This window comes from Anser anser (genome assembly GCF_964211835.1).
Source record: "Anser anser genome assembly, chromosome: 2".
NCBI classification, from domain to species: domain Eukaryota; kingdom Metazoa; phylum Chordata; class Aves; order Anseriformes; family Anatidae; genus Anser; species Anser anser.
The window spans coordinates 94,325,306-94,350,712 of NC_139721.1; the positions used below are offsets into that span (position 1 = coordinate 94,325,306).

The window sequence follows — 25,407 nt, forward strand, 5'->3', positions numbered from 1 at the left end:
TGAGTGTACTGTTGGCATGAAATGCATGTTCAGAAAGAACACTTTTTCTTTTTCTTTTCTTAAAATTTATTTTAACAGTAGGATTTTATTAGGTATGAAAGCACAGGTAAAACATTTGTTGTAATCTATAACCCCCAAATCACGTCCATATAGATATAACTCAATATACAGTAACAAAAGTATTCCCCTTTGCTAAGTCAGCTACCACTCATTAAAGAAATCTCTCTTTCCTTAAAACAGGAGTTTAGGTCTATGAACATTTGCACTGCAGGTGTATATACACACAAAAGTGTTGATGGCAAAACTGTGTAACAATTTCCCTATCCTTAAATTCTTCTCCATCTCTGTTCTGGGCAGAGGGTGTTGCTTTTGCTTCTACCTATCCTCTTTCTCTCTCTTGATTCAATTCAGTGTTCAGCCTTGACATATGGTACGGCTTTTGTTTTTAAAATATTCACTATTTTAGAATATTTAATCTTTAATCAAAGGCATGTCAGTAGTTCAGTGCTGTCATAGGTCTTTTCCCATGGGTGATGGCAATCTCTCAGGGATGGGTAGACCTGCAGAAGGCTATTTACATAAATTTACATAAATTTCTTCTTTACAGGAGGCATTCTCACTTCATAGGAAGACAGTTCCATCCTGGTCACTGGTGTTTAGGGTAATGTTGCTGTTCATAGCGCTTTCTGCATAGCTAGCTGAAGAGCTGACCTGGTAGCGACTGCAGGGCCCACAGAAGCACAGGCATGGGCAGTACTTTAAGCAAACACTGTAAAGGTATTTCCTGAATTTTTCCCCAGCAAAGGCATAGATAAGAGGATTGAGGCAGCAATGACTGAAAGCAACAGTTTCAGTCAGGTGCATTGCGTAGTCCAATGATTTAATTTGTTTGCAGTTTACAAATAACTCATAGTGCTTTAAAGTCTCAAGAAAAATCAGCACATTGTAGGGGGACCAAAAGAGAAAAAACACAACCACCACAACCAAGGTCAGTTTTATGGCTCGAGTTTTTTTCTGATTTTTGCAGGACAGCAGGGTTTTGATGATCCCACAGTAACAATAGCAAATGATACAGACTGGGATGAGAAAGCCTATGGTGTTCAGTTCCACATTGCAGAACACTGGCCAGATGTTCTCCAACTCCTGGGGGAACACAGGAATGCAGTCATTTTCTAACAGCTGGGAAAACACAAAATGTGGCACTGAAACTAAAACTGCTGTTGCCCATACTCCGCAGGTTATCAGAAAGCCCTGCTTCACGGTTCTGGATTTCAGAGAGTATGTTGCCCGGACAATAGCCAAGTATCTGTCAATACTGATCACTGTGATAAAAAACATTCCCCCAAAGAAACCGATATAATACAGTGAAGAAACAGCTGTGCATGGGATAGTCCCAAGAGTCCATCCCCGCACTGTATTGGAAGCCCAGAAGGGGAGGGAGACCACGAAGAGAAGGTCCGAGACAGCCAAGTTCAGAAGATAAATGTCAGTGATGCTTTTTTTACTTCCTGCTTTCAAAATGGCAAAAACCACCATGAGATTCCCCGTGAGGCCAAGAACAAACATGACAATGTAAAATATTGGCAGAAATATTTTCCCAAATTCTTGGATGTCAGTTTTATCGCAGGTAAAAGCATATTCGTCATAAGTGTATTCCGTTGTCACTTCTGGGAATGCTTCTGCCATGATGAATTTTCTGGCTAGAGATGACATGAATGACAAGAGAAAAGAGAAAATTGTTAGAGAGAGATCCAGCATCTGCTATGGTGCAATACTGAGAAACCTCACCAACACACTCGCTTTGGGATTATGTCACAATTTGGGCTAGTAAGAGTTGTATGACTGTGGAGGTGATGGTAGATTACTAAGATAAGACTAGACTCTTCTGCTATACGTACTTCACTGAAAAATAGCTCTTTAGTATAAGAAGAAATAAGTGAGAATGTTAAAGGCTGTTGAATAAGACCCTTCTCAGCAGATGAGCAGCAGAGTAGCAGCAGAGTGACATCTGAACAGCTAAGCTCTGCAAGTAGTGCATCGCAGTGTGAGAAGTGTGGGCAGTCTCCAGTTGGCTGGGCAGTGTTCAGCAGGAAGTGATAGTCTAAATGTAGCTGCTAATCAGCATGCGATGCCTGTCAGCATCAACAAGAGCTGAGCATAACCCCAGATGTTAACCCCAGGGTGGAAGTGTGGTAAGACGCCCAGCTTGGCCATGCCTGAGCAGATGCATGCTGATGTGGCAGAAGCAAAGATTGCACTGGGACATCCGTTGGGAGCAAGCATATCTTTGATGAGTTTTTAAAAAAAATCCTCTTATATCAAATGAAGAGAAACTGTACTGACGCTTTTCCTCAAGTGCCAAAGCATAATGTGAGTGCTTCTGCCTTGAGTGCGGGGTAGTCAGATTGGAGCCAGGGCTCATTAGCTCAAGGTTAGACTGCACGCAGACAGTGTATGCAGTGACGATGCATGATCTCTGGGCTCGCTTGTTTGCAGATGCGAAAACTTGGGGCACCCACCATTCCTCTGCGCTCCCTTGGTATGTGGCATTAAGTCTCTGTAAAAACTTTTGTTAGCAGGGAATCAAAATTGCTAGAGGAGTGCGTATGTTATTGCATTAGGTCTGCTCCCTGGCTTGCGTAAAGAACTTGTAAGTATCAGTTATCTGTGCTCTCCGTAGGAAATGAAGGGAAATTGAATTTGATGTGCTGTGCAGAAGCCCAGGGCCATGACCGCATGGCCAAACCACCTGTTAAAGCTGAAACTGAAAGAAAAGGTCAGTGTTAACAAAGCTGCAGCTAATAACTACCCCTTGGTCACAGTGTTGCGAACTTCTTACAGGAACCCCCATTGACTACAAAGGTGGGATTCAGTTTAGTGACCCTAAGCTGTATCTAATAGGGATGCATTACATCTCCTGCTACTGGGAGATATAGTCAGTACAGCCAGTGAAGAGCAGTGCATCTGATTCAATGCAGGTTGGACAAAGTCTCCTTTAAGACAAGACAGACAGACTGCTTTCTGGACTCTCGTGATTGTGTTGATGAAACCCCCTTTGACTGCAAGGAGAGCAGAGGCACAGTGGTAGACACCAATGGTCTGTTTAACTGTTGACCCTTGGAGCAAAGTGTGTGGAATCCCAGCTTACACGTCCGTGTTTCACTGAGCACAATAACTTCCACAGCCTCTGTTTAAATAAGCCTTGCAGTGCTAAGCATGAAGTAAAAATGTCCTGAGGTATGTTAGAGCCCTTGCCCAAGAAGTTTCATATGATGTAGTGGTAACTACAACAAACTCCCCTGTGGATGGCTCTTCTGACTCTACTGACATTTTCTCCTAACGCTTCACTGCTAGAGTGCTGTTGTAGTGTGGGCTGTGAAGTTCTGACCTCTCATTTTGTAGTCATTTCTCAAAGGTTTTTTTTTTTTTGTGTGCCAGTTGACAACACACACTCTCTGTTGTAAGATATCTGGTTCTGAAAGTTCAAAGCATAGTTGTTCTCCCCAAAATTTAAATGAGAAGTGCCCATAGTCATTATAAAATAATCTTTGTGGTTTTGCACAGGAAAAATTGGCTAGAAGACGGGCTGTCTCAGCGTTGGCAGTTTCGGGGCATGGGCATGGTGCGGGGGGGGGGGGCTGTATGCATCCGGCAGGCACACCCACAGGCTGGGCAGCTCTCGCTGCCTCTTCAGCTGGGAGCTGAGCCTGTCTGCAAGGCCATCCGGCTCCTTGCTTGTAGCCCAATTTAGTTCATCAGCTTCTGGAGATGTGCATGATTATAGGGAAATGAAGAGGAAAGGCCTAGCTAGGTGCTGGAGCAAAAGCTGATGGGAATAGTAAAGCAAGATTTTAATTTTCTACTGGTGAGACAACTAATCAGTGTTGCCTACAGAGATGGGTGAGAGGTTGCCCATCTCGACATTGCTTTATCTACCATGTAGAGGGATACAGAAATGAGCAGGAGACATAGTATAAGATCCAAACAGCCCAGCATTTTCTGCCTTCTCATCCTGACATTTTTGTTCACCTCTTCATAGACTAAATGCCTGCAGCAGGTCCCTTTAAAATGGAAAGAAGTATCAGGGGTGCACCAAAGGCTCTCATGCTGAATATGAGTCACTAAGCCAGCCCACTTTGCTCCCTGCCACTGAGATTTTACTGCACCCATCTGCACAGTGCCAGAGCGTCCTTCCTGCCCCATGGGCTGATGTGCTCCACAGCTGGTTCTTCACTGATGTATTGGGGAGCAGTAGCAAGTGGCTACCAGAATGGTTAGGGGACAGAGCACCTGGCATACTAGAGGAAGTTGAGCGGTGGGTTTGATCAGCCTTAACAAGAGAGGACCCGAGGTCCCAATCTTCTCACTAGGTATTCCTGTCTGCAGCTACCTAGTGAGAAGGTGTAAAGGTAAAGCAGGCAATTTTTCTCAGAGGAGTAGAAGGCGATGGCCATGTTACTTACTAGCTGGAAAATATTTTCACCGTGAGGGTGGTCAAATACGAGAACAGGGCTTCAGGGAGGTTGTGGGATTTCCATTCCTGGAAGTGTCTGAAACTTGGCTGGCCCTGCTCTGGGCAGGGCTTTGGCCCAGAGACCTCCAGAATTCCCTTCCTGATTTGATTCTGCGACAAATCAGGACAGAGGCCACAATGGTGCTGCAAAGTGCCCCAGCATCTCTGCTGTGTGAGCTCCTGTTTCAGACAGAAATTCAGAAATTTCAGAAATTAATCATTTGGAGAGAGGGAGCTTCCACTGTTTCACTGTCTCCTCTCTGAGGTCCTCTAGTTATGCTCATCATTCCCATGCTTGCTCCCTGATTTCATGTCCAGAAAGGTAGCTTGTTCCTCTGGAGGGTTTCTGTATGAGTTCGTACATGCTGGTAAGTTGTGTTGGTATCACAAACCAAATATATAAAAGGTATCACACTTGTAAGGAAATGCAGCTTCTGACACAGGACAGCCCTCAGGGCTGGCAGCCTTCTGCACAGTCTACTTCCGCTGGCATTGCCTGGAGAAAAAACTGAGCCTAGAATGGGCCAATTCTTCACGGGAGAGCACTCACACAGAGGTGCAGGATGAAATCCTGGCCTTACTGATGTAAGGAGGAACTTCACTTGGCCTGGGGTTTTTCATGAAATACTTTTCAGTGAGCTCACTGGTGGAGATAATTTATTTCTACAATAGCAAGTTATTTCCTCTACCTCAATTTCCTCTATGGGTGGTTGCAAAACCCATGGAACCTCTGCTGATGGAAAGGGTAAGATCCCGTGTAGCACATACAGCAGCAGGAGGGGACATTGGCAGCATCCAAATCTGCTGTCACAGTCTGTGTCTTGTTCACTCTCTATCTGATGGATTTGGTATCCATCCAACTGCACATTCATATCCTGCCACTGCCACTCATTCTGCATACGCAATATGGTCAGTTCTTTTTGAAAATTTAGCACCTCTGATACCACTTTCCTGAGTTTAAGCTGATATTACCCAACAGGTGGGCTGCAACCAACCAAAGGTCTCACAAAAACAAACAAACAACATGTCAGATAGGCATCTTGCAATAAAACTTTATTGCACTCTGGAGTGAGGATCTGAACTCTGCCCACCTTCATCCTTCCTGGCCAGGTGTCCTCTGTCAGCCTTGCAGAACCCATCTCATGCATGTGATATCTCACTGTCAGACTAAACCCAATTTTCTCTCTTGTGTTTATGATAAATGTTTAAATAAGAGAAAAAGTTAACTGAAGACTGCAGAGGATACCAAGTAAGGATGGAGTGGCTGCAATGTTTCTCAGCCAGGCATTTTCCTTTGCTGAATACAGGAAATAGTAGATTCACTTCTGCTTCTCATGGAGCTGTACAACCACTTTTCTCTCTCTCCCCATTTCCCCAGCAGCTTTGCACCCTACTCCCAGCAAAGACTTCTGCTTTTAGTAATGCTTATAGCTGCCTAAAAGACAATAGTAGGCAGGATGAAAACCCTGTTTCTCAACACAGCTATTCCCAGACAATCTGTGTCGTGTGCGCTATATGTAACACATAGGGAAGTGAAATTGTGAGAGAGTAGCAAGCTCCCCTAAACAACAGAAGTTGCATTTCAGCCTTCAAACATCCCTGACATCAAGCTGTGTGACACAAGAGCAAAATCCTATCTGCACATCTGATCTTACTCATTATCAGCCTAATGCCATGTTACAAGCTTTTCTGCCAAGAAGCCAGGTCTGCAAGCACTTTGGCTTTCCATGATGCCTCTGCTGCCACTGAATAAAAAGCAGCCAACGAATAAAACAAACCAGATTTCTGCCAGAGGGTCACGCTTCAGATTTGCACAATATGCTGGTAAAGTGTTCAAATCTCAAGAAGATTTTCACACCTTAGTCAGCGCTTCTGGGTGAGGTTGAATTAACTTGCTTTTCTCATGCAAACAGGGCATGTTTTCAGCCCAGCAGGCCCGAGCTGCATACTGGCAATTCAGCCTGATGCTGGCCCAGGGAAACTGGCAGGCTTTGTGGGGACCCCTGCGAAACCCCATGGATGCATTTGCCTTTGTCATCTTTAGATCTGAGCTGCCACCACCCTGCCCAAGTATAAGCACTGTTGCCTGTGTGCAGTCGTGGCTACACCCATCAACCTCCCACCTGCCAGTGATTCTCAGCAAGACCACAGGGATGTCCTTGGCTACCTCCAAATGAAGTGTCATAGCTGTTGGTGGCACTTCTAGCATACACACACATGAAATTTAAGGGAACTAACAAGGTCTAGGTAGAAACAAGCAGGAGGGAAGTGGGCTAAAAGTCTTACTGGCAGTCCTGGTGAAACTCTTAACCAACCCAGTACCACGCATCCACCATGCACTCACCAGGCTGCTGCAGACACCTCTAACTGTGGTTTAGATGACACCCAGAACAAAGCGCAGATGTGTGGGAAATGTGCTAACCAGAGCTGGGGCCTGGTTTCTAGTCTTACACCCAACTGGTTGGTGTAGCTTCAGGGCTGGGCAGCTCCGTCCTTTGGGGATGGTCTCTGAAACTTCTTGGTGTCGTTTTAGCTAGCTAGGGCCCAAATTAGGCCCAATCCAGCGGATGCAGTTCCTTTAAATTGAGCCTTTCATCCAGTCCTGAAATAGGGACACTTTCTACAAGTGATGGAAAGAGCTGTCACAATGCCAATATTCAAAAGCAGGAAGCAAGATAGAACAGGTAGTGCAAGCTAATGCTTATCTTGGGCAAAATAAAATTTAAAGAGTTAAGGGAGTAAAGGGTAAGAGTGTAGCTAATGCTGCTGTGTGGCTTTACAGAAAAAAAAAAAAGCTTTGGTTTGATGACAAGGTTGATAAAAGTTATGTTGGAGATTTGCAGCTTTGGCTGGCATTGCCTGCTGATGTGAATGACACTGTCTCCAGCCCAAAGCAACATAAACCCCATAAAGCATTACAATGGAATTTGGCCTGATTAGCTGTCAGATCTCAAAAAACAGTTGTCAGTGAGGGAAGCCCTACTAAACTGGATATATTGCTTGTAAAATCTCTGTGGGAACCATGAGTACAGACTCAAAAATGCTTCAGTGGTCTGAAAGCAAACTGGGAATCAGAGCTAGCAGGGTGAAGTGATTAAAATGCTAGAGAATTGCACAGTGATTCAGCCAGCTCTGAGTAATCTGGGGTTTCTCAGATGATTCACCTTGGCTTTTATTGTAGCCAAAAGTTACATGCAGGTGGGCTGAACACCACAGACCATGTCTGGAGCATGGGGGTGCATCCGCCAGGAAACCCTGAAGCAAACATGGGCAGACACTGAAATTGGGTGCCCGGCTAGATGTTTCAGTACAAAAAGCTGATGCAATCTTTGGGTGTTCACAGCTGTACTACATGGGAAGGAGCAAAAGAGGGAAGATTTTACCATTGTAGAGCTCGCTACTAGGGCTGTAGGCATACTTCAGGTGTCCGAACTTATAAGAGGTGAAGAAAGTATAGAAAAGGTATAGCCACCCAGGTGATGAATGGGCTGAGGAAAGTCCTCTCAGTGAAAAATTCACTGCTGTCTGCTGAACTTCTGGAAAGAAAGTGTATTGAAGTGAAAATGTTATCACTTTTTCTCTTGTTAACAGTCTTGCTAATCTAGTGGGATTTGGCATACAATAAACTAACACGGGGCAGTTCACAGCAGAAACACGCAAGCTAGAAATCAGATATGCATATTTAACAGTGAAAGGTACGTGACTGGAACTTCAAGCGGGAAAAGGGGACTGTTGTACATCTGAGGGCTTCCACATCAAGAGAAGTCATCAGTTTGGGAAGCAGGCTTTAGCCAGACACAGTGGAGGAGCACAGCACAGGGGGCCTGGATAAAGTCCTACAGCCTCTGATGGGCAGGGAAGCAGAGCAGACAAGCCATTGGGATACTCTCAGATGCATCCTTCCTCCCTGCTCCCACAGGCCTTCTCTGGTGACTTTAAGGTGAGGAAATTCCTTTCTTTGATATTTCTTCATTTTTTTTCAGTGATTTATTCTCAGGTCAGCTGGGCCATTTTTGTGGCCAGGCAGAGTTCTGCAAGCTTGTTAATTGCTTATCAGTTTGGGTGCTTTATGGAGATTCCCCCAAGATTTGAGGCTAAGATTTTTAAAAACAAGTAGTGACCTAGGCCACTTCATTATTAGATTTTCCAACTCAAGGGGAAGAATGCTGACTGTTTTCCAAAAATCAGGGCGTTTTAAGTAAAAAATAAAGGCCTTGGAAATGGAAGCTGATCAAACCACTTCTGATGAAGATAAATGTAAGCCCGAATATTGCAGAAGTTTGTAGTCCCTTAACACAGACATTTAGGTCAAAGAGAGAAAAAAAAAAAAAAAAGCTCCTTCCCTGGATCAGTTCTACAGTTTTTACACCACCATCACAAATTAATTAGAAGCACTAGCTTCTAAAATTTTAAATTAGAACCACTAGCTGCAGATGAGGAGCATGTAAATCTATACATTTAAACCAATAATTCTTGGTAAAAAAAAAAAAAATAATGTTTGAAAAGGTCAGGTTTGGATTGGACAGGAGGGGATAGTATAGAGTCCAGGATCTCTGCCACCTTCACCTAAGGCTTTGTAGCACTGGAAAGTGCTTTCTCAAATATGCTCTGAGAGTGGTGCTAACCTGTAGATAACTTTAGGGCAGCAAGAATCCAGGGCACAACCCAGCTTAGTCCATTGCATCAGAATGAGATATATTCTGATTAAAAAAAAAAAAAAAAAAAAAAAAAAAGCAAAGAACAGAAACGTGGAGCTATTACTGTCTGCCAGTGGTGAAGACTTTACCACCTGTACTTCAGAGCAACCACAGAGGTATTATTTTGAACAAGAGTTGGAGATGCTTATACTGTGGTCCCACCCAGCTGTTCAGCCCAGAGGCCTCATTTGGGATGTTTGTGTTAATTTCACAACAAACTGGACTGAGCCCTGGTGCCAACGAGGCATCCTGCCCCTAGCCACATCCCCTTGTTAGCTTGTTTTTCTGTTCCATCAGGAAGACTTGCTGCAAGCTGCTCAGGAGGGACAAAAACACTGAGGCTGTGTGTGGTTTGCTGGGGCCATGGCAGCTTGCCCCTGTGGTTATTGCTGTATTTATAATAAAAGCTGTAAGTCTTGTAATGCTTTAAGCTCCTTCTCAATACCAGGGAGGACAAAGCGCCCCTGAGGCTGTGGCCATGAAAATAGGGTGCCATGGGTCCCACCTGCTCCCTGACATCTTTCTCTTCAAATTTGCTCAAAGCCATTCAGAGAGTCTTTTGGTCCTGCTATATCCTTAGGTTGCTCTACAAAAACTCAGGTGATTTTCTTGAGCATATTTCTTATTGCTGTTATTCTTTAGATAGCAACATAAACGAACATGGCCTTAATGGAGCAGGATATGGGCTCAGCTTTCAGGACATGACCTGTAAATGCTCTCGAGCAAGTGAAGTTGCAGATAAGCATATCAAGGCATTTTCCTGGTACGCCATCGCTGATTCAAATAATTCTTCTCAATGGGAGCTAAGCACTGGGGTGCTTTTGAAAACACCACAAGGCATCAGTCTGAACCTCTGGTAGGACAAGTACCTTTAGAAATCTGGCCCTACAGAGCTCACAGCTCTAAATATCAGTTTCAGAAATGACTTAAGCACTTTTTAAGCACTTAAGAGAATATGGCCTGACAGTATGATCCTGTGTAGACCATGCGTCCTAAAACTGAGGTTCAAAAATCACCAAAAAATGGTTCTGAATTTTTCACCCATGCCTCTCAGGGTCGCGATTTTGTGGTCTTGATGCTAGGACCAGATCCATGGATATGGGCGTTAGGGTTCTATGCTGCACTTCTACAACCTGAGATAGCTTCCAGGCAGTGTCCAGCCCCCAGGGACCTGCCACAGGATGGGAAAGTATGAGAAATGTGTAAGATTCATACTGAATGCACCCAGCTAGCCGTGGTGACTGGAAGAACCACACACATCCTTTCAAAAGCCATGCAGCACTGTGATGGAGGCTGCTAGTGGCTACCTAAGGTGCCCCCAAAGGGCAGTGGCAGAGCTGAAGAGGGAAGAGGTTCCTCCAAGAGCTGCCCACTGCAGAGGCAGTCTGGGGTGGTCATCTGTCTGGATGGTGGTGGCCAGGATCACCTTTTTCTTGGAAAATTTGCTTCACGAACATTTCCTCTAGCCTGGTAGTTTCCCTATTTGGCCTTTCCATTTAGACAGTTGCTCATAATGTTATTTCTCTATTTTTTACATGCATACTTGAGCGTTTTGCCTGTGTTTTCCCTTACCTGCTCTCCTTCAGTATTTCTTTTCCCCAGGCCTTCCCTTCATAAGTGGCATTCAAATTTCCTTTGTGTTTTCTGTTGAAGGAACATCAAAAATAGACAATTGTTAATAGCGGTGTGCCCTGTTTATGCTTGTTTGTAGTTAGCACTGGCTCCATCCTCCTGCCGCCTTTATTGCTGCACCTATTTACTTCCTGCCCCTCACTTTTTGTTATTAATAATATCACATTGCCATGGCATCCTTGAGAAACCTGAGAATGCTCTCCAGAAATGGGAGATCTGTTAAATCATCTTCTCCAATCCTCCTTTTAGAGGGCAGTGCACATTATCCCTTGACTGTGTCCAGATGAAATTATCCCTGGCAAGATTGCATTATCCTCTGGCCAGCCTCCCAGTTTACCATTTGTTCTCCTATTCACTTTGTCCAAATTTAGCCTTTTCCTCCTCCTTTTGGACTTTTTTCACTGCCCAAACTTTTGTAATTTGTTTCAGGTGCTCTCTTTCTTTATCCTGTTGCCCAGTTCACTGCCTCCGGCTGCATTGCCTCCACACAGAGCTTGCCCCAGCAGACCAGATTTTGGGAGCTGCTGTTTCTGCATCTATATTTATATCACACAAGTACTTAATAGGCTGCTGCAACTTTATTACCAAAATGTCTCACTAAAATGATCAGACACTTTTGTGCAACATCCTTCCCATGGAAAGAGGCTGAATCACAGAGAAATTAAGTAATGTGGTCATAAAGAAAGTTGGTTTCTCAAGTTTTAGGATTTCTGTTATATCATTACCTTGCCAGTCTGTCCACATTAGACACTTGCTATCATCTCTACCAAAATACTGTATTGGGCTGTCTTTGATCATCATTGATGTTTGTGGTGGTGGTTTGCTGACCAAAACCAAAAGCAAGCAGTGCTGGCAAGTGCTTGCCAGTGCTGGCAAGTGCAGTGTTTGTGAAATCCCTGCAGACATCCAAAAAATAGCATCTAATGAAGTAGAAGGTCTCTATCCTCTCGGTCCACCCTTTTGTGCTGATGTTACACACTATTCACCTGTCAGGGTTTTGCTTTAACTTTGAGGAATTCTAGTAGGAGTGAATAATCCTCTCACCACAAGATGCCACAAAAAAAACAGCTACCAAGTAAAATGTCTCTGCCCTGGTCTGCTTTGACTAATAAAACTCTTCCCCTTTCTACTTGCACAGTTCGTAAACACTTCCACCATTTCATCTATACCCAAAGTAAGTATCACTTAGATTCCTGGAGTTAAGCAGTGAAAAGCTTCCCAAAGTTCATGACACAACACTTCTTATGATCCTGCTGTGGCAAAGTATAGGTGAAATATACTTGTCTCTTACCTTAATTTGTAGTTGCGTTGAAAACCAATGTTTTCTTCAGGCTGAGCCTGATGGTTTTCAAATGTATATTTCCTCTTCTCTAGTGCTTCTGCCTGCCCTATGAAACCTGAACTATGAAGCAGGGCAGCTTCCTGGGCTGAGCTTCAGGGCTGAGCTGAGAGTATTAATGTACCCACTGTGGTCCTGGTGTCGTGTTGTGAAATAGTGAAGCAGGATACGGCCAGTCAGAGGGGCAGAAGTGCCTACAGAAGGATTGCAGAGGAGAGAAGTAATCTCTTGGGATCTTCTCATCTTCACCCCAACCAGGTGCACGGTGCTGGGGGCATTTCATCCAAATTCTGGTCTTTGTTGTGAGGGTGCAGGTCACCCAGGACTGCACCAGGGGATGGAAGGGACCAAGCCTCAGACCTGAGGATGGTCTCAGATGCAAGGGGCTGGGGGGAGCTTGGGTGGTGACTGGGAGCATAGGCAGCATGGTGGTACCTTTGCTCCACAGTGTTCTCCTGCACACTGGCCCCTGGTAACCACTGTAGCCACAAAATTACCATTGCGAGTCACTGGTCATAAGGTTTGTACTGAGTTTGTACCGAGGCTTGTCAGGCCTACTTGGCCTGAACTTTCAGCTGACCTACTGGCAGCTTTCTTTTACTTGGTTTAGCAGTTGCTGCGCTTCCTCTAATTGACTAGGTGTGTATGGCTAATTTGTTTTACTTTTGTTTATCTGTTTGATACAACTACACTTTACACAGACAGTAATGAGCAGTTATTCTATGCAGAAAGAGGTGGTTTAGAGCTGTCACAGTGGTGTAGTGTAGAGAAATACAGGTCTGGTATGACAAGCAGGGGCTACGAGCTTTGGGGACACGAGGGTGCAGGCATGGGAGGCCTTGAGACTGGCATTACACTCACAATAAATTCTTGACTTTACCTATACATGCTGCTTCTTTGCCCACTAATAAGGTTTTGAGCATAACATCTCCCTGCAGACCACTGGACAGGAGGAGTATGATAGCTTAAAGCTTTAGCAAGTTCATTAATCAAGGAGCATTTCTGTCCCCAGACCTGGGTACACACGATGCTCAGGGCTGTGTTAAGGGTGTGCCTGTGGTCGTGGTTTAGCACACAGTGAGGTGCACCCCAGCTGGGATGAGTGACACATTTCCAGGCACTGTGACAGGAAGCTGTGTGTTGCATTATTGTGGGGATGCAAGGCACCGCCTCCACCTGGGGGGGTGTACTACTGCTAAGGTCCTCCAACACATGCAGGAGGACATGCCTACAAACACCTCCAAGTACTGTCCCTGCCTCAGGTGCCATGGGAGTTTGAAATGCTGGGCCAGTGACATGACTCGGTCTTGACACCTTTCTGCACCCTGTAGCACTGCTGGAGCCTGCATCTCTAACACATGGGAGGAGACACACAGGATGCTCAGCACTTTGGCTGGGGCTATGCAAACTTGGTCCCAGGCACCCCCTGTACTGCCGGAGCTGGATGGGGTTTTGAGGTGGAGAGCATCTTCCAGGTGGTCTGAGCTGTTTGCTCACTGACTGATGCAGCAGGCTACCAGGCAAACACTCTTGTATAAATTTAATCCTCTTATTTCTGCCAACTGCATGAGTTTTTATTGTTGTTGTTGTTCTTGTTTGTCCTTTTTCTTTCTTGACTGCCAAAATTACAAATTTTCAACTTTCAAAAAGATAATTTCTGGTATACAGCATTAAGGAAATGTTCTCATTGTGAGAACTGCCAGATTCAGAAAGGCAAATTATAGCTTCCTCAATGTCAGTGATGGTTTGAAGTTCCCCCTGCAGCACTACTCCATCCATGTACCCTGCAGAAAGTGCACTGGGGTTGAGAGGAAACCAAAATCTAAAGCCGTCTCTAACATCCAAGCACAAACACAGGCTGGGCAGAGAATGGATTGAGAGCAGCCCTGAGGAGAAGGACCTGGGGGTGTTGGTTGACGAGAAACTTGACCTGAGCTGGCCATGTGCGCTTGCAGCCCAGAAAGCCAAATGTATCCTGGGCTGCATCAAAAGAAGCGTGGCCAGCAGGGTGAGGGAGGTGATTCTCCCCCTCTGCTCTGTCCTCATGAGACCCCACCTAGAGCTCTGCATTCAGCTCTGGGGCCTCCAGCACAAGAAGAACATGGAAGTATTAGAACAAGTCCAGTGGAGGGCCATGAGGATGATCAAGAGACTGAGTACCTCTCCTCTGAAAACAAGCTGAGGAATTGGGGGTTGTTCTGCCTGGAGAAGAGAAGGCTCTGAGGAGACCTTATAGTGGCCTTCCAGTACCTAAAGGGGGCCTGCAGGAGAGGGACTCTTTTTCAGGAAGTGTAACCATAGGACAAGGAGTAATGGCTTTGCACTAAAAGAGGGTAGATTTAGATTAGATATTTGGAAAAAACATTTACTCAGAAGGTGGAGAGTCACTAGCACAGGTTGCCCAGAGAAGCTGTGGATGCCCCATGCCTGGCAGTGTTCAACTCCAATCTGGATGGGGCTTTGTGCAACCTGGTCTAGTAGGAGGTGTCCCTGCCCATGGCAGGGGGTGTGGAATTAGATGGTCTTTAAGGTCATTTCCAACCCAAACCATTCTGTGATTCTGTGATTTTCCTCACAGGGATGATGAAGGGCTGCATCCTCCCCAGCCTACACCTCCTGCAGATGAGTCTTACAGAAAAGGCATAGATGATCCAATATCCTGGCTGGTACCGGCTCCCGGGGCTTAGTCAGTGGTACCTGAGACAGCACCTCCGATGTTGCTCTTTGCATTAAAAAATCTTGCAAATAGGGTCAGGACTGCTCACATTACAGCAGGAGAGGTTACCTCCAGCCACTGCTTGCCTCTGGGTGGAAGCAGTTGATAGGGACAGGACCTCCATGTTGATGGGTTTCTCGGAAGGCTGTGGCCAGCCCCTTCCCTCCCACACTGCCCAGCACTGAAGTGGAACCAAGCAAGCCAGGAGTAGGCTACCACCTTCATGAAGAAATGAAGTTTGCTAAATGCGATAATCACTACAAGCTCTAATGGGAGGGCGTCGAATCAGGTTGACTCACACACATCCTCAACAGATCTTCCTTGGAAACAGAAAAGACTTTTGTTGTACTCTGCTGTTAGTGATAGCCGTAGTTAAGAGCATTACTCATTATCATAGTGTGTATTTCTAGTGTAACATGAATATGTGTGGAATGAACACGGCCTGAACGACAATCGCAATGTGAAGAAATATCTCTGCTTTCCATCTTGTACCTCTGTTCACCCTCTAGGCACTCAAGGAACAGCTCAGAGATAAAGTCTGAGAAAACTGCTGGAAAGACTTTTTTTTGGGGCTATACATCAGGGGAAAAAGCTGGGAAGAAACAGACATTGCAGCCCTCATAACTAGAGAGATTTTCCTGGGAAGGGCTAGCAGGAGCACATTGTCTTCCAGCTACAAGGCACAGGAAGGTGCCTGACAGTGGTGGCTTTCTGGAGAAAGGGGCTGTCTCAGCTCTTGAGGGCAGGGCTTCCCTGGGGTGCCCTGGGCAAGTGTAATTGCCTGGGGAAACCAGGGGAACTGCTGCCCTCCTCAATCCTAGTGCCGCAGCACCAGAACAAGGGTTTGGCATTGCAGCAATGGCCCTTGAGGATTTAATTCCTTGTATATAAGAAGAAAAAGGGCTACTGTGGAGAATAGTCTGCATGAACAGTATTTTCTGAACATAATGGAACAAAACTGTCCATACAAACTTGCAAGCATCCAAACCTTGGTGATAAAAGATCATTCTGGTTCAAAGTTTCACAGAAGTGGATACAGCCCTGTTTTGACCTTGGCTGTGAAGAGCACTGCCAGGGATGTTTTGTTCCTCCAACTAAATTTGACTTTAAACCATGACATGTTTGGTTTCCACTTTGAAGACACAGTAAAAGCATCTCTGAATGATTGCATCTCTGAATGATTGCAATGATGAGTGAACTTCACACACGCCTCACATACAATCTGATTTCCGTGCCTTGCCTCTGCAGGAGAGCCCAGCAGAGGGAGCCTCGTTCCCTCATGTCGCTACCCTGCAGAGACACAAGGAGACTGCTCGGCCTGGGGGCTTCCCAGCCACCGGTAGGAGACACAGATTTTCTTCTTCATTACAAGGGTGGAGAGGCAGAAATTGCCCTGAAGGGAAGAGCCACAGAAAGCTGACACACTTGCACTCAAAGCTTGCACACTTTCTGCAAGCAGAAGGAGTGTGGCCCAAACAGGCATTGGACATGAAGAGGAACACGTATCCCCACATCAGACACCAAGGGGATAAGAGCATTGAAACAGCTTGATGTGAGACTCTTGCTCATGCCTTGGTGACCGTAGCTGGGCTCCTGAGCTGATCACTAGCCTCTAGCTGCCGGGAGGAGGCAGTGTGCTGCTGCCCTGGGAAGGTGATGGAGGCTCGGCCACGCCTCCTGGAGAGGTGTCCTCATCCCTGGGACAGCTGCTGTGACACACGTGTGACACAAACTTCAGGTTTTACCAGAGTAATACCCATCACTGGAGAGCATTGCCAAGGCTGTGCTGCTTGTGGGTGTTGGCTGCAAAGCTGACAGTTAGACCCAAAAAAAATGATCAGTTAAGCCATCAGCTGGGCAGTCACATCCCTTCCCTGCTGGGCTCACCCGGGGTGGAGGAACAGGCTCACAACTGCAATTCAGCAACTTCGCATTCAGAATACTGCAAAGATAAAATTCCTTTTCTCCCTCTCTCTATTCCTCATGTTGCTCAGGAGACCTGTGAGGCAGAGCTGAAGGCTGATGAGTGCCCTCACACCCAGCACCTCTGGAGACAGGCTCTGGTGTGGACACTGAGGACCAATGGGGCTACACAGAACCTGGAGAAAGCAACTGCTATGAGCAAGGGGAGGATGAATGCAGCTACCTTGGACAGAAACCCAAGGAGGCCTCCCAGCCTTGCTCTCTGCTCTCTCCCTGCTTCCACAGCTGAGTTGCTGGGGCCAAGACCTGTTTCCTCAATCACCTTTCATGCAGGAAAGCGCTGCTTTGTGCCAGCGACTTGGCAAATGCTTACTGATGTCTGCGAGTTGTTGCTTCGCCAGGTGCTGTGCTGAAGGCTGATGCTGAACGAAGCACAGCCTCTACAGATTCCTGTTGGTAGATGCTCAGCTGTGTCCATGTATTTTCCCTCTACCTGTCCCTGTGCTCACCAGCACATGCTGCTCTCTCATCCGCACCCAGAGATCAAGGTTTCTGCTGGAGCTCTTTTCTGAGCCAAGCACTGATTTCCATTGCCCCCTTGCTCCCCTTTGTTCCCCTCCTCCTCGCCCCAGGGACTGTGCACCAGCGAGCCCAGAGAGCAGGCACAAGAGGCATCATTTCAGCAGCTCTGCTCCAAAAGATTTGGGAAACTCTGCCCATAAGCCCTGAACAGGGGGTTATGCATAGACATTTTTGCTAATGCTGCCCAGATCCATGCAGAAAGGATCCCTCTCTTGAAAACTGCCACAACCCTATCTGCTGGTCAACCAAGACCTGCTCAAACATTGACATGGACTGGGTACTGTTTTGGGAGATTGGTACTAAATGGGCATTTCACCTCAGATCATGATTGATCACATTTCTCTGAAACAGCCTCCACAGCAGTCAGTCAGTAAGCTCAGCATCAATGTTCAGCTTCAGGAATGAGTGAGGCTAGGGCTGATCATCCATGGCAGCCACCATGCTTCAGAGAGGACTGTCATGTCTTTGAAATTCAGAGGAGCCTATTCATGTCATGATGGTCTTGGTGCTGGCTTACATAGGGTGCTGTTAGGAAATGGAGAGGTGAGCAGAGATCTGCCCTGCTCCACTCTGTTTCTTAGTTTGCCACCTCCCTTTGGCAAAGCCGGAGCTCGGGCTGTGCTTCACCCCTGCAGTTTGTTTCACATGTGAGTCCCACACTTTGGCACCATGCTCACATTTGCTAGAAAGATCACCTTTATCTTGAAGAATGGGTCAGCAATGATTAGGGCTTTGAGGAATGATTATCCTTGCTGCTCTTCATCAGTTAACAGCCTTTTTTTTTTAGGGGACCATGTGGCCTTGTTCAGAAGCCCTCCTGTACCTGCAGGCTCCTCAAGGACAGGAATGAATAACTGGGCAGCAAATAGTGGCAGGTGTGACGTCAAGACCTCAGCTGGTTGTGGTGCCTGAGTGCCCTTTTCTTTCAAAACTCATGTTTTACCTTCTGCAAACCGAAGCATATGGAGGATTACAGAGACACTGAGCATCCTTGGAGAGTGCCAGCTGAAGAAAAGGTGTGTGAATAAATGTCTTTGTGATGCCCGTGTGCATGATATTGCACATATATTAATGTCAGTGGGAAGTGTGCCTGGATATCAGGGCATGGTGAGGAAAAATAGCATTTAATGAGGTAGCTCAGCAGGCCTTGCTGTTGGCTTGGTATCACTCTTCTTTTGCACATCTCTTGTCCTACATGGGGTCTGATGCATCTGTTCATGCCAGAGTTACAGTAGCACTCTCTGACTGCACCAAAAAGTATGTTGTACCGAGGCAGCAAGTCCTGCCAGCTCTGAGATGAGAGTGGTGTTGGCTAGAGACGACACCCCAGCAGATGCATGAGTCAGCAGAGTCTGTTGAAACCCAAAATACACCACCACTACTCTGAGTGGGGATTTCTATGATGCAGCTCTGTACATTTTGGCATTTTAGCTGAGTGAACAGAAACATAGATTTATGCAAAAATACGCATCCCTGAAGAAGTGAGTCATGCAAAAGTCATGCATCAAAACTGGCATGGTTCATCACAACTTTGCTGTGGCCAGCATTTTTTGGCCAAACTGCAAAGCATATGTGGAGGAATAGCTCTGATATGAATGTTAACAAAAAAATGTGCGCCAGTCTGCATTTCAGAGAGTTACAATGGACATCTTCAGACCAAGGATATAATTCACCTTCTATTTCCCAAACTTTTTTTACATTTGGACAGAATACCTCAAGTCACTTTTTTTCCTTTTTATTTATTTATTAATTTTTCTGTTGTGATCTGTTCTGGATCTCACAGAATCACAGAATCATAGAATATCCCGAGTTGGAAGGGACCCATAAGGATTATCTAGTCCAACTCCTGGCACCGCACAGGTCTACCCAAAAATTCAGACCATGTGACTAAGTGCACAGTCCAAACACTTCTTAAACACTGACAGGCATAGTGCAGTGGCAGTGACTGCTTCCCTGGGGAAGTAGTTCCAGTGTGTGACAACCCTTTCGGTGAAGAACCTCTTTCTGATATCCAGCCTGAACCTCCCCTGCCTCAGCTTGACACCATTCCCGCGGGTCTTATCACTGGTTACTAAAGAGAATAAATCAGTGCCTGCCCCTCCACTCCCCCTCACGAGGAAGCTGTAGACTGCAATGAGGTCTCACCTCAGCCTCCTCTTTTCCAGGCTGAAACAGGCCCAGTGACCTCAGCTGCTCCTCATACGTCTTCCCCTCTAGTCCCTTCACCATCGTCATAGCACTTCTCTGGACACTCTCCAACAGTTTTACATCCTTTTTGTACTGTGGTGCCCAGAACTGCACACAGTACTTGAGGTGAGGCTGCACCAGAGCAGAGCGGGACAATCTCTTCCCTCGACTGACTAGCAGTGCCGTGCTTGATGCACCCCAGGATGCAGTTGGCCCTCCTGGCTGCCAGGGCACACTGCTGGCTCACATTCAGCTTGCTATCAACCAAAACCCCCAGATCCCTCTCTGTGGGGCTGCTCTTCAGCATCTCATCACCCAGCCTGTACGTATAGCCAGGGTTGTCCCCGTCTCAGGTGCAGGACCCGGCACTTGCTCTTGTTAAACTTCATGTGGTTGGTGATCGCCCAGCTCTCCAGTCTGTCCAGATCTCTCTGCAAGGCCTTTCCATGCTCATCTGAGTCAACAACTCCTCCAAGTTTGGTGTCATCAGAAAATTTGCTCAAAACATCTTCTAGTCCTACATCCAAATCGTTTATAAAAACACTGAAGAGAACTGGCCCTAAAATGGAGCCTTGGGGGACCCCAATGGTGACCAGCCGCCAGCCTGATGTGGCCCCATTTACCACAAGCCTTTGAGCCCTGCCCGTCAGCCAATTGCTTACCCATCGTATAATGTTTTTGTCTAGCTGTATGCTGGACATTTTGTCCAGTAGGATCCCATGGGAAACTATGGCAAAAGCTTTGCTGAAATCCAAAAAGATCATATCAGCTGGTTTCCCCTGATCAACTATATGGGTGATCTTATCACAAAAGGAAATCAAATTTGTTAAACAGGACCTACCCCTTGTGAACCCATGTTGGCTGGGACCAATGACTGCATTGTCCCCCAGGTGTGCTTCAATAACTTCAAGGATAATCTTCTCCATAATTTTACCAGGCACTGATGTGAGACTGACAGACCTGTAGTTGCCAGGGTCTTCTTTCTTGCCCTTCTTGAAAATTGGTACAACATTTGCCAGCTTCCAGTCAACTGGGACCTCTCCAGATTCCCAAGACTGTTGAAAAATAATTGAGAGGTCCCATGATGACTTTAGCCAGCTCTCTGAGCACCCTGGGAAGAATCCCGTCTGGACCCATGGACTTGTATGGATCCAGGTGCAGCAGCAAATACCACACACGTTCAGGGTCGGTTGGGAGTTTATCATTCCCACCGTCACAGTACTCCAGCTCATGGAGCTCGGGGTCCTGAAGCCCATCAGCAGTGTTGAAGACAGAGGCAAAGAAGGCATTAAATGTCTCTGCTTTGGCTATGTCCTTGTTTGGAAGGTGACCATCCCAGAATAGTTAGTAATTTCATGGTGTTTCACTACTGATAGACTAAAGCAGCACTTTCAAGAGGATGAAAATAACACAGGATTATCCTGGACAAGACCCAGTTACTGGGGGATTCTGAGTTTTCTGCATGCTCATGAAGATACATCCCTGTGCAGGAGCATCTTTCAGCCAAGAGAGGTGTGTGACACAAATAAATGCCTCTCACTAAAATTTCTTTTATTTTTCTCATGTTTTTACCAGTTCTGATCTCTGGGCATATGTGGATGTTATCACAGCAGAAAGGAGGCAAGGCAGCACTTCTGGCTGGGAGAATGTGTCCAGAAAGGGGTGTTTCTGAGACTTTCCCATACTGTCTGGGAGCTATTCCACAAGATACGTGTCTCAAGGGGAGATGATGTGACCCCTCAGACTGAACTTTCCTTTGGGGTTGATACCTCCTAAGAAAATTGAAACCATTTGCAATAATAATTGCAAAACACAGGGCTGTACACCTCCTCCACAAATCCAGGAGCAGCAGCATGTCTTCCTCTTTCCTGGTGAGTTGGAGCTACCACTGAGAAAGGGGCACCTGCTGAGAGACACGGGCACCTTGCAGACGTGTGGGGAAAATTGCAGATCTCTTCCAATGACGTTCCTACCTCTGCTGACTAAAGCACTGTTTCAAGCTGAAGCTGAGGTTGCTGGTTTTGTATGAGAATCAGCTAAAGAAACCAACCTCACTGCCTTGTGGTCAGCATGGGTCTTCACTGCAATACACAGGTAAAGAATAAAGGAAGAGGCAATTTTTGACTGTCTGCTGTTAGACTGAAGACCTTGTCAGTGACTTGGCATTGAAACATAAGTGTGTGAAGGTATACTCAAGTCTCAGGTGTCTATAACCTACAGAGGCATTGATTTTGGTATTTCTTCCTACACAGAGACTGTGGATGACAGCCTGGGGAGCCTGATGTCCGGAGGAGATCTGGAGGACTCGCTGGTGAGTTGCTCCCTGGCTGCCGCCCTGCGAGCTGAGCCCAGGGGCACACCTGAGGGGCCCAGGTTTGTGCCTGGGATGTATGGGGCTTTGCTACTGGGTGAGGCCATGCTGGTGGGAACAGTGAGGGTGTGGAAGGAATCACTGTGGTCACAGTTCCCTTAAAGAAGCGTGTGTGAAAGCATCTCCCACTGAGAAGGCTGCATGTGTCAGGGCTGACTGTCCCCTGGGGCAGGACTGGCCCTAGGAGTGTCCAGGGGGGTCCCTGTGCTGGGGATGTGCCCTCACCGCTCTTGCTGCACTGGGCTGGCCATGGCAGTTGTGGCTGTGGGGGCTTTGAAGCCATCGGCACCCAGCCATCCCCATTAGCCATGCAAAGGCCTTAACAATATACAGAATTGAGCCCCAAAACCTCTACTGGGGGCTCTCAGCACCCTGGCCATGCCCATTTGGTTGGTGGCTTGGTGATACTCCCTGGGTCTCTCACCTCACCTGCTCAGTGGCATGGGGTGGGCACAGGGCTGGGCATCCCCAAGGAGCTGTGGGGGGATGCTGGTACCCCCCCTGGTTTACTGCAGTATTTCTGCCCTTGTCCCTCTGGTGCAAGAGCCTCATCCCTGCAGGGCAGGACTGGTCACATATGTTCCTTCCTCATTTGCATCCTCTGACCTGGACACAGTATGGAGTGGTTTGTCCTAGCTGCGGGCTGTGGATGTGCACTAGCTCCACATGGGCTTTCAGTCAGGGCAAGCATACAGCCCTAGCTTCCTGCAGCTGCAAAGCATGTGCAGGAGAGAGGAACTTCATTTCCAGAGATTTCCGCATTCCTGCTTTCATGGAAACAGGAAAAGCAATGCTATGATTTTCAGAATAGGAAGTTCATGTGAACGTGAAAGAATGCACAGAAAAGAAATATCCTGAGACTGTCAGCTGTCAGAAAGTTTGGTTGGTTTCCTTCAGTACATGCAGCTCATGATGTAGTCCCCTGTATGGGCTGACAGTATTGCACTGAAAGCAGCCGTGAGCTGCTTTTTCTTGCTGCTATTGTTATACTTTTTTTGCCTGGCCTGACCTCTGTGTATCTAAATTATATCCTCATTAGACAGTTTTTAGGCTTATTTACTGATTAGGTTATTTATTCTGAAGAGGTTCCTCTCACTATGGATTACCTGTCAACAACTCAACTCCTCTCCATTGTATAATATCTACAACTCATTTCACAGGACAACAGATACCATGTCACCAGCACCTAATTCCTCTTCAACTTATTATGAGGACCATTACTATCCTGAAATGGCTTCCACTTGCACCACAGAACATAGTAAATCCTTTACATCTATGGCTTTTCCAGTGCTGTACACTGTGTTGTTTGTGACCGGCCTTGTGGGAAATGCTTTGGTCGTTTGGGTCCTAATGGCCTTCAAAAAAGTCAGGGCCATGACTGATGTCTATCTGCTGAACCTTGCCATCTCTGATCTCCTCTTTGTCTTCTCCCTCCCCTTCTTGGTTCAGTACTCCCTGGCGAGCCAGTGGTCTTTTGGCAATGTCATGTGTAAAATTGTCAGCTCAGCTTACTTCATTGGTTTCTACAGCAGCTCCTTCTTCATAACTGTCATGAGCATCGACAGGTACTTGGCCATTGTGCGGTCTGTGTATGCTCTGCGGGTGCGCACGTCCGCCCACGGGGTCATTGCAAGCCTGGCCCTTTGGGCAGTCGCCATTTTAGCATCAGCGCCAGACCTCATTTTCTTCCGGGAAATGGAAGACAGCAACAGGACCGTGTGCCTGCCTCGCTATCCTGGTAGCAGCAACGGCTGGAAGATTTTCAGTAATTTTGAAGTCAATGTCCTGGGGTGGCTGATCCCGGTGGGCATCCTCATTTTCTGCTACCACAACATCTTGAAAAACCTGCAGCGGTGTCACACTCGCAACAAGTACAAAGCAATGAAGCTGGTTTTCGTTGTTGTCATTGTGTTCTTCCTTTTCTGGACCCCTATCAATGTCGTGCTCTTCCTGGACTCCATGAGGAACATGCACATCATCGATGACTGCCAGGCAAGCCAAAGGCTCGACCTAGCCCTGGAGCTGGCTGAGGCGCTCTCCTTCGTCCACTGCTGCCTCAACCCCATCATCTACGCCTTCGTGGGTGAGAAGTTCAAGAAGTATCTCTGCGAGGCTTTTGGCAAATATGCACGTTTTCTCTTGATCTGCAACGACTACAGTGTGTTCCACAGGCACAAACTGGACAGGCACTCCTCTGTGCACATGGCGTCCTCGCAGTCATCTTTTGTTGGTAGTGTCTTGTAGAGCTGCAAGCCAAAAGCTCCCATACTTCATGCATGACCTGAAGTTGAGAAGTCCTCCCAGTGATTCAGTTAATAAGTCTTCTTGTTGCCTTAGTGTAGGAGGTTAAGGTGCAGTGGCCCATTACCAAAGTGTGACTAGGAAATCATGCAATCCTAGAGCAAGCTGCAGTGCACCTTGCTCCATGATATGCTGTAATACCATTCTGAGCAGGTATCTTCATGGATGCAGTTCTTCTGAAATACTTCTCTGTTGTTAGCAAATGTGAATGAGAACTTCAAACACTGAAATTAACATTGGGAAATTTATCAGCCACTCCTCTGCCCACCAGCTGAATCCTTTAACATAGATTCATGCCTCCTTCTCAGAGTAGCACGGAGACGCACTGTTCAGGGAACCTTTTAGGAGAGGATGTACCAGAAAAGTGGAAGCATCTGTTTAAGCTTACTTGTACCATGGTTCCCTTTGGAGTTCACTTCCTACTCTACCTTCTTTGTGAAAAGGAGGCCAAAATTACCATCAGACTCTGCACTGCCCTAGCAGTACAGAAAGGTGCACCCAGCACCTCCAGTACAGGACACATGGTCCTCAAATATCTCTAATGAAATCATGAAATTGCGCATCGAAGTACAAGGAGGAGGCAGTCTGTCTTTGCAGACAGGGAGTCAAGGTCACACCTAAATACTCCTGATGTTCATAAAACAAAGGCATAATACTTATTTCTGGATTGCTTATTTAATTCTTCATGCCTCCTCAGTGAGCTGCCCCCCTGGGCGAGGCAGTTAGTCCTGGACTGCTCTCAGAGTTGGCTGCATCATTTGTGTGTAGGGAAGATGCCAGATGTGTCCATTAAAACAACTAACTCCCCTCCAAGGAAAGTGGTTTGCATGCTAATAATGTGAATAGACAAAGGTAACAGCACAGGGAATTAAAGCAGAGTGGATTTGCTCTGTAGGTAGGGACTGGGCTCAACACAGGAGGGGGAACACACTTTTGGGAGGGAAACGGTCCCCACATTTAAAGAATCACTCCAGGTTCTGGCTTCTACCTGATATCTAAACAACGTTCCCAGCCCAGAAAGAGCTTAGTAAACGATCAGTTAGTCAAGCAACAAAGAAATTAACTTTATGCCTGGGTTTTGTTAACATGAAGATGGAAGAATATCTAGGTATGACCCTGCCTCCCTATCTGCCTAAGTTCTTTGCT

At 46.5% G+C, this 25,407-nt stretch overlaps 3 protein-coding genes across 10 annotated transcripts in view; 2 read left to right on the forward strand and 1 right to left on the reverse strand.

The window, feature by feature from the left end:
* Positions 1-18,373, forward strand: part of GLB1 (galactosidase beta 1) — a 96,017-nt gene extending 77,644 nt beyond the window's left edge. The window contains exons 16-17 of one of the 3 annotated variants that reach the window (XM_083826529.1): positions 16,146-16,236; positions 16,892-17,008. In XM_083826529.1, coding sequence (XP_083682655.1) covers positions 16,146-16,236; positions 16,892-16,902 — 102 coding nt within the window. In that variant the 3' untranslated portion in view covers positions 16,903-17,008. Of the gene's footprint in view, positions 1-14,759; positions 14,781-16,145; positions 16,237-16,891; positions 17,009-18,189 lie in introns of those variants that run through there. The other 2 variants (XM_083826532.1, XM_083826526.1) reach the window with 2 other exon arrangements.
* Positions 1-24,204, forward strand: part of LOC310895335 (C-C chemokine receptor type 8-like) — a gene marked incomplete at its 3' end in the record, with an annotated part of 61,219 nt that extends 37,015 nt beyond the window's left edge. For 2 of the 5 annotated variants that reach the window (XM_083826557.1, XM_083826558.1), the window contains exons 2-3: positions 21,842-21,900; positions 23,121-24,204. In XM_083826557.1, coding sequence (XP_083682683.1) covers positions 23,134-24,204 — 1,071 coding nt within the window. In that variant the 5' untranslated portion in view covers positions 21,842-21,900; positions 23,121-23,133. Of the gene's footprint in view, positions 1-18,328; positions 18,419-21,166; positions 21,684-21,841; positions 21,901-23,120 lie in introns of those variants that run through there. The other 3 variants (XM_083826555.1, XM_083826554.1, XM_083826556.1) reach the window with 3 other exon arrangements.
* LOC310895336 (CX3C chemokine receptor 1-like) lies at positions 43-14,741 on the reverse strand. 2 transcript variants are annotated; one of them, XM_083826560.1, is made up of 4 exons: positions 12,134-14,741; positions 10,783-10,854; positions 4,464-4,693; positions 43-1,700 (listed from the first exon to the last, which is right to left on the reverse strand). In XM_083826560.1, the coding sequence occupies exon 4, from the start codon at positions 1,684-1,686 to the stop codon at positions 622-624; it is 1,065 nt and encodes a 354-aa protein (XP_083682686.1). In that variant the 5' UTR covers positions 1,687-1,700; positions 4,464-4,693; positions 10,783-10,854; positions 12,134-14,741; the 3' UTR covers positions 43-621. The 2 variants fall into 2 exon arrangements, with proteins under 2 accessions (XP_083682686.1, XP_083682685.1); XM_083826559.1 differs by lacking the exon at positions 4,464-4,693 and having other exon boundaries at positions 12,134-14,740.
* Positions 24,205-25,407: the final 1,203 nt, after the last annotated feature.